This window comes from Poromitra crassiceps (genome assembly GCF_964638095.1).
Source record: "Poromitra crassiceps genome assembly, contig: HAP1_SCAFFOLD_1558, whole genome shotgun sequence".
Lineage (NCBI taxonomy): Eukaryota > Metazoa > Chordata > Actinopteri > Beryciformes > Melamphaidae > Poromitra > Poromitra crassiceps.
The window spans coordinates 12,960-21,930 of NW_028150854.1; the positions used below are offsets into that span (position 1 = coordinate 12,960).

At 44.0% G+C, this 8,971-nt stretch overlaps 1 protein-coding gene across 1 annotated transcript; it reads left to right on the plus strand.

The window, feature by feature from the left end:
- Positions 1-1,522: 1,522 nt before the first annotated feature.
- Positions 1,523-8,621, plus strand: LOC310771948 (putative E3 ubiquitin-protein ligase DTX2; the record flags this gene model as incomplete). Its single annotated transcript, XM_083664442.1, has 2 exons — positions 1,523-2,049; positions 8,018-8,621. Coding segments are annotated over exons 1-2 (911 nt in total), but the record flags the coding sequence as incomplete, so codon positions are not given.
- Positions 8,622-8,971: the final 350 nt, after the last annotated feature.

The following is an 8,971-nucleotide window of genomic DNA, read 5'->3' on the forward strand; positions in this document are numbered from 1 at the left end:
GATCTCATTTATTCAAGTTATTGATTAAATGCCTTTTCATGCTTTAAATAGGATGTTCCAATCGTGCTCTGGCTTTCATTTAGGTTGGGATGATGATCAAACTTGTGTCTGAGCTGTCCGGTTCTACTGTGTATTATGTGATTTTAATGAACACCCTCCAGCAAAATGGAATCAACTATTCTCCCAGGCCATGGCATAAAAAGATTAAATAGTTCATTATAGTCTTTAATATTCTATATAATCCGCAATAAATCATGCATACCGGAGACTGTGGAGATGGGGCTGTATGTTTTATTGTTGAGCATGTGGTGTTGTGCAGTTGCCCATGTAACATCATACTGTACAAGCTCTATGTATGTAGGTCACACAGTTTAGATGTCAAGTCAAGTTTATTTGCTTCATCACCAAGCATGTATCAAACAACTTTACAGAGGGCATGCCTACCTAGACCCAGGGGTGTAGTGGAGGTTAAACGCAGTTTATCCACCTCTTTGAAATGATGCAGATAGTTTACTCACCTATTTTCAGATCACCTATATAAAACAACGAAGGGACACACGGTGGGTAAACTACTCACCTTGGATAGTTTACCCACCTGTGTATTTACCACTACCTGCCTAGACATAATTTAACAGTGGATTTGTTTGTACAGATGAATATGGGGTATATTGTTGCATTTTAGCAATCTGCAGTATTAGAAAGGTAAGATTAGATTCAAGTGGACTGTTATTTTTCATTTATTGTGCTCTACTCCACTGTGATGAATAAGTACTTAAAACAGACGCGTTATACCTATTAATTTCCAGTTGAGGGCAGCAATACTGCTGAGAGGAATCTTGTCTGGGGAGGAGAAGGAAGAAGAAGAAGAAGAAGAAGAAGAAGAAGAAGAAGAAGAAGAAGAAGAAGAAGAAGAAGAAGAAGAAGAAGAAGGACGCTGTCTTCAAGTACTCCTTGTAAGCTCCTACTTTTGTGATATGGAGTCGTGGATATGACTTGTCCTGACCTGCACTTTGGGTGACTGCCGAATTTCAACAGCTTTGTATGATTACAGTCTATGGTATCAATTGGCTACTGGTCTATATGCAAATTAACAAAGTTTAACTTCCCTCCATCTTGCCTGGAGCGAGAGCTCCCCATCCCTTAATTCACTCACTTCCTGCACGAAATTAGTAATTTGGCGCAAATTAAATTGATGACAATTTTCTATATACGGTCGGGCCGGCACAACTAAACATCACATCTCTTGGCAACTCAAGATTCATAGATCTTTGGGTTTATAGTCCAGTCCACGCATTTTACAAAAAATAAAAAGAATTGTCAACCTCTCACTAGTTGCAACAAAACCAAACACAGTGGATTTTGTGTCCTCAATATGTTCTGTGTGAGAAAAAACGTCTTAAGGAATCCTATGAAAGTTTTGAAGATCACCTAAATATGATCCTACCAAAACATTTTACGTAATGCCGATATTTCCGACAGCACTGGAAGGCACCAGCAGAGGAGGAAGAGGGACCCTGCTCTAGTAGCTCAGTCAGAGTTTTGAGCTTCGTCAACATGTTAAATGTTTATTTGGACTGTTTATCATTACACGTGGACTCTGCCACTTCCCCAAAAGCTTATTAACTAATATATAATGGAATGTTTCAACGAGCCAAGCTAGCCGACCTCTCCTTGTCGTTGGCACGATCACTTGACTGAGCTAGCTAACCAGAGCGAGTTGTTGTTAGGTTAGCTGGCTGAATATGGCGATTGTTTCTGGCTCTTGTGTCAGGGTAAACGGGTCTAGAAATGGGCCCTCTGTGTCAGCTACACCTGGATCCGTTGGACAATCTCAGCCCATGATAGTGGTGTGGGAATGGCAGGATGACCTGGGCTACTGGCGGCCTTACAGCGGCCAAGTGAGCGGCTACATTGAGCGGTGTCTGTCTCCGCGGGGCCAGAGAGGAGCAGGACCCGGCTCAACGAGCATCTGCCTCGGACAATCAGACCCCAGCCTGTCGCCTTATCTCATAGACATACCAAGCTTGAAACAGTTTCGACAGGATACAGGTAACGTTACACATTGGTTAAATTATGTGTTTTTTTTAAAATACATGTCCTATCTTTTACATCAATTGTCCCATTATGTCCCTTGCCTCCGCAAGCTAGCTGCCAGTGCCTGGTGTTAACGCCATCTGCTTAGCGTTAGCTCACTGTGGCGCTGTTGTTGTTTTGGTCGGAGTGTTTACATTACATTGCTGGAAGCTAACATTAACGAACGCCCCATGAAGTAGGTAGCTAACGGTCAACTTGTTCAAATCCCATTGTTGTAGTTTATCTCACATTTTTCATTCTAGCAACATCATGCAGTAAGCCTATTTATCCGCTAGCCCGTGGCTAGTAAGTTAATTCCCTACCCTGCAAGTACAAAATGATTATGTCACTGCAGCCAGAGTCTTTTCTTCACTACTGGGCCAAGTTCATGCTAAAAATGCTTAACGCAACATTTCGTTTGGCATAACAGTAGACATTGTGTTTTCTGTGCTCACACTAACTTACTACATTTAACCACTAACATTGGCTGTCATGAGTAATGATGAACCAGTGCCAGACAGGTTGAGGTTGCCCCCCCCCCCCCCTTCCCCGTAGTGCATGACTGACAACGACTAGTCTATAAGTTACTAATATCATATGTTCAACAACAGCAATCTTAGCAATTTAACTACTTAAGCTGTTCCTAATTATTTTTTAGAGATGCCCAGAGAAGATCACATTTCTGATTAATTTTACAGGTGTAACGTTAGAATTTTGAAGGGGAAAATAAATGAATTTGTTTCCTTTAGAATGGACATTTTTAATCATAAGTATTATGACAATATTATTGACATTTTGGGTGTCAGCCTTGCTCTTGTGTTTAATGCAAGCTTTTTAAACAGCAGTTTCCCCCCGCATTCCACAGTGTGACCAGGCTTGCTGGCCAGAGTATTCAAATGTCAGCCTCCAATGTGTTTCCATTTGCAATTGGTCTAAACTCTTCGTCTTGTCTCTTTTTGACCCCGGTCCGTCCCAGGTCCTTTCTGTGTGGAGTTTGCATGTTCTCCCCGTGTTTGTGTGCGTTTTCTCCGGCTGCTCCGGTTTCCTCCCACCATCAAAGACATGTATGTTAGGGTTAATACTCCCGTCAGTGCCCCTGACCAAGGCAATGGCAAAAGAACTGGAGTTGGCCCCCCCTTGCGCTGCACTGCGGCTGCCCACTGCTCCTAGTTCTAGGAAGGTTCCTAGTAGACGATGGGACAAATGCAGAGGATGGATTTCCCCATGGGGATAAATAAAGGATAACTTAACTTAAATAAAGTTAACTCTTTTTGATTTTATTTAACGGGTAAACATACCATCTCTATTTTTCTTCCCTCCGGTGCTTATTGCAGTTGTTGTGGTTGTCAAGAGTTTCTCTGGTTTCCCAACCCGAGGCTACATTTGTCCCGACTCCCTTTCATCTTCATGCAGTTCCACTGGCATGCAGTGTAAATAAACAGAAAATGAAGCCATAGCGATTGTTTATTATATAATGTTGTATGCAGTGTTAGTGTGACTTGTAAAGTGGATGTTTGTTTTTTGCCCTCCTGTCACCTAGTACAGAGGTTCTCAAATGTTTTTCAGCCAAGGACCCCTTACAAGATAGAAAATATACCCGGGACCCCCTCATTCTGATTTGTGATTTTGGGCTAAGCTTAATTGTTTCCACGGTAACGTGCTTGACTTTTAATTTGATAGGTTTGTTATTAGAATGTAATCCATGAACCATTTTAGATTTAAAGCATAAACTATTTTCGTTGAACTATGAAGATTTTGCAAATTTTTTTTTTTTTTAATTTATTTATTACATTACATTTACATTACGTCATTTAACAGACGCTTTTGTTTTGTCCAAAGCGACTTACAATATCACAATTTGTCAACAGTACAGAAAACCACTATGCAACACAATCAATGACAGCCAATTTTGATAGACTAGCACCATGTAGGAAGTAGTTTGAGAAGGAATAAGTAACATGTAGCATTTTATTTTTTAATAATATATATATATATATATATATATATATATATATATATATATATATATATATATATATATATATATTTACCTGAAAACTTTTCAAAGCAAAGTGCCACGGACCCCTGGGGGTCCACAGACCCCCATTTGAGAACCACTGACCTAGTATATAATGCAATTTATCTATCTACTGTATCTATCTCTATAAAAGGGGTTTAGGGCAATCTCTGTTTGTTTGTTTAAATTGTTGTCCCACTGATGTCATAGGAGGCATTGTGACATCACTGATGATGTCACCAGTGATGTCATAAGAGCAATATCATCTTATGACATCACTGATAATGTCATAGGCACTGATGTAAACTTAAGGGCAATAACATTTTGTGTGCTCTATTGTGAACTCTTGGCACGTGCGCCAATAGAGCAGGCAAGGCCACGCAGCAGCTAAGCTGCAGGCGAGGCCACGCAACAGCCAAGCTGCAGGCGAGGCCACGCAACAGCCAAGCTGCAGGCGAGGCCACGCAACAGCCAAGCTGCAGGCGAGGCCGCGCAACAGCCAAGCTGCGTATGCGAGCTGCAGGGCGGGCGAGGCCAAATCGAGCCTAGTGTATCAAAATGCCTCTAACTTGTTCTAATCATACTGAGAGTTTGAATTCAAAAGTTAAGTTTATTTAATATGGACATCACAGAGCATTGGAGATGTAACATACATGTATGCACAACAACCAGATTTAATTTTCAACACCTGTCCACAAAAGGTCACATCCATGACACTGTAATTGCCCACAACCCCTTTATCTGTTTTTTATTTTCGCTTACAAACTGGTGTATTTAAAGCCCCCCCTCCAGTGTATTTTGTCATTTTTAAGCTATTTCACGTGTTGCTGGGTTTTGCCCTGGTCTGCTGATTAGCCACAGTGTTCACCAGTTTATGTTTTGACAAATAACCTTCTTTTGGGCTCACAGTATGGTTGTCTAACGACTAACGTATGATATTCGGATAATATATTATAGTTACAGTAAATAGCTGGCATTACCCTCTGGCGTTAGCTAGCTGTTATCTATGTTAGTTATGTGGTAACAAAACGCAACTGAATGACCAGTTTGATATAACCGTTAACCAGTTCGAGTCAAGATTTTTATTTACACTCCGTTCTACAAGTACGCATGTGTGAAATTCTTATGCTGTGGGCTCTGTTACAGACAGTGTGCAGTAGCTAAATAAGGTTGGTAGGTACAAAATCACAGCAAACAACAAATAGGGCAATAAGGCAACAGTTGAATAGGGCGAACAGTGTAAACAGTATGTAAATGGCAGTTAAGGCAAACAGTAAAATAAGAAAGGTAATAAAGTAGAAGTAATAAAGTGTCCAAAAGTGTCCACATGTCAGTGGAAGTGTGCAAATGACAATAACATAGGTTTGGCATTGTGTATGGTAAGAAAGCCCTAGAAAATAATTATTTATGTACTTGCATTTAATAAAACATTTTATTATGATACATTCATGTGTGTGAGAGTGTGAGAGTGTGTGTGAGAGTGTGTGAGTGTGTGAGAGAGATTTATTGAGGAGTCTCGTGGCCTGCGGAAAGAAACTATTCCGCAGACGGTTTGTACGTGCTTTGGGGACCCTGTATCTTCTCCCTGAGGGCAACAGGGAGACTTCTGGGACTTACTGAGGCACCGCTGAGTCACACTCTTTCCATAAAGCCCACCACCTTTGATATCTGTTGGCTAGTTGTTGATATTCTAACAATATTGTGGCTTCTAAAGTAAGGTTTTTATGGAGATGCAGGCAGACTGTCATGGCGGTGACTGTTTACAGTATTTCCACTCTGGGGGCAGACAAAAAGTTTAACAAAGAGAGAACAGACAGAGAAAACAGTGCTGCAGTCATTGTTGTGCTGCAGTGGAATAGGGTGGAATGGGTGGAACAAACTAGGGTTGTGCGATATACCCGAAATACCCATCGTGATTGTTTCACAGTCAAACATCGTGATTGACGATGGTATCGCCGCTGCAATACACGTTAAAAGCAGGACAGCTGAGCTCTTCATGAGACCGACAGGCAGGCTACTACTGCACAGAGCCAGGCGACTCAAGCAGTAGCAGCAGCGGCAGCTACTGCTGTAACAGCTAGCAGTAGCTGCTGCTGCTGCTGCTACTGTATTTCTCTCTCAACTCTTTCCAGTCTCCTCAACTCTCTCTCATTAGGTTCAAAAGCCCACACGAATCTAACGTTATATCCGCCAGTAATTCTGTCAGTTTTCTGCCAGCTAGTTAAATTCAACACACACACACACACACACACACACACACACGTTGTTGGTCAAGATCTGTAACGTTAACGTTATTTGTTTTGCGCTGTTCAATATTGCTGGTAGTGCTGTATCGTATGTAATGGAGCGACTTCAACTTTCACTTTGGAAACAGGCGAGTTAAATTAACAGTTGAAGACTTGTACTCACTTTGGGTTGAAAACAGGAAAGAATGTGAAGTTTCTTCTTTGTCTTAAAAGTTTTCACAACAAAACAACTGACTTCTCACGCGCGGGGGACGCCCCGGCGACTTTAAACAAGCGCACCCAGTTCATAGAAGCACTAGAGCGGAGGAGGGGGAGGGGAGGCTTCTCTGAGTCTGAACTGGGTGCGCTCGTTTAATGCCGCCGGCGCGTCCCCCACACGTCACTGTAAGTGGACTTGGTATTTTTTATTATTAAAACAGCAAAAATGTAATTCGAACAGATAATTAATTACGATGATCCGATGTAGAAGGCTCAGAGGTCGATGGGGGGTCGGCCCATCACGATGGTCGATGCCATCGTCCATCGTGCCAACCCTAGAACAAACTATTCGCTTCGGTTCTTATCAATTTGTTATTTGGCGCAAATGATGACGTGCGTTGATGCAGCACACACACACACATGTACGTTTTCATAGAACATCAACCTTGTACAGGTAGGAAAGACTGACTGGAGTTGGGTTTTAATGCCACTCTAGGCTAGCCTGGTAAACCAGCCCGTCACGTGAACTCACATTTCATTTGCTTCTGTGAGACTGTCTGGCCCCAAGGCCTGGGAGGGTGTTAAGCAGAAGCTGCAAAGCGGAAGAGCCAATCAGCAACTGCGCTGTGATTGACAGTGCAAGTTGGCCAATCAGGAACGCCACTAGCACTGCACTAACAAAACAATAATGGCCGCCTCCCTGCCTGTCCACCTGGAGGAGTAATGTCAGCGTTTGTCTAGTTTAAACAGCCATAAAGTGCAGTTATTGCAGAAATAGACTCAATAACAATTAAACAAGTACAGGAGTATCGCCACAACCGCGGAGTTTCTTGGCGGAAAACATGTTTTTGCCATTCTCCCGAGTGGATTTGGGTTTGACTGGATCCAACGCTGATTGGCTGAAGGAGTTGTCTGTCAAGGCAACTACGCCCGCCCATGCTCCCGCCCCTGCTAAGGACTGGGTGAAGAGTTGGGGCCAGACCGTCACGCAGAACCAAATGAAATGTGTTCACGTGACGGGCTGGTTTACCAGGCTAACTCTAGGCAACTTTGCACATTGGCATCTCGTCAGCAAGGGCTAACTTTGAATACAGAGAAATCTTGTAGCATGAGTGACATCAGTAAACTACACACACACGCTCAACACACGCTGGTTACCAATCCGCGCACAGTCTGTTATCACTTTATAGCAAAGGAATTTAAGGAAACCTAAGGGACGAAATGGGAAAAAGATCTGACAGTGAGCCCAGCTTTCTCTGGACAGAGTGCTGCTGTTTAGGAGTTTGTATTTTGGTCTTCAGTGTGGAGCACAGAGAGGTGACCCTCCCTGACCATACCTGACACCAGAATTCCATTTGGGCGCATGAGCATTCTTCACAGTCGCAGCACCATTTTGAGATTAATCCTGCGTTTTCTGACACAAACATCTGCCAAATACCACTTCAGTCTGGCTTATTCAGTGAAAACCTCTGTTTTGTTTCAGGAAAGACACGATCTGTACGTCGGTCCCTGTTTGCCCAGTCGTCGGGCCTGGGCAGCGGCGTCTACTGGGAATGGGTCAATGACGAGGGAGGATGGACGCCGTACGAGACTCGAACCTCCATCCTACTGGAGCACAGCTACCAGGCTCGCCAGGGCACGGCCGACTTGAGCCCACACGGATATAATTACATAGTGGATCTCACATCTCTGGCCCAAGTCAACAAAGCCTCAGGCTTCAGGCGGCAAGTGCGACGACAGTGCAACCTCCCCTACCCGCTATCCTCCTCGGGCCCGCCGGCCATCCCCTCGGCCATCCCCCCGGGCCCTTCAGTCTGCTCCTGCCAGCAGTGTTTGAGCCACAGCACTACGGGGCCCATGCCCAGCAGATCACGGCACTCCTTCTCATCAGGCCACCTGAACCGGCCCAGCCTGCAGGGGACGGCGAGGGCCGCGGTTGCTCACCCCACCTCCGTCTACTCGCCCTACCCCAGGAGACCCCTCTCTGTCGGGGGAATGTCCTGGGGCAGCCCCTGGCCTCCACCGCCCTCTGGTAGTCAACTGTCTGGAGCTCCACTGACCAGCTCCGCCAGTGCCAATGGGTTAAGGTTGGTATCTGCCATCTGGGTTAGTGTTATGATTGGGTTTCTTCACTGGGGTCAGGGTTATCTCAGTTTAACACAGGTAGTTTTGAGTTCAAAGACAGAAGCTGTGGCTCATCCTGATGGCATTATGTATGTGCAATGTGATTTTCAGACCTGTTTCGTCGTACAATGGCAGTTTAGTTTAGTTTATTAGGATCCCCATTAGTCGCAGCAGGATGCTACGGCTATTCTTCCTGGGGTCCGATCACGTAGCAAGTACAGTAATCAGTGTTTCCCATACATAAAGGAATTTGTGGCGGGCCGCCACAATAATATTTTGACCGCCACAATAAGATGTTGACCAATTTTTTATT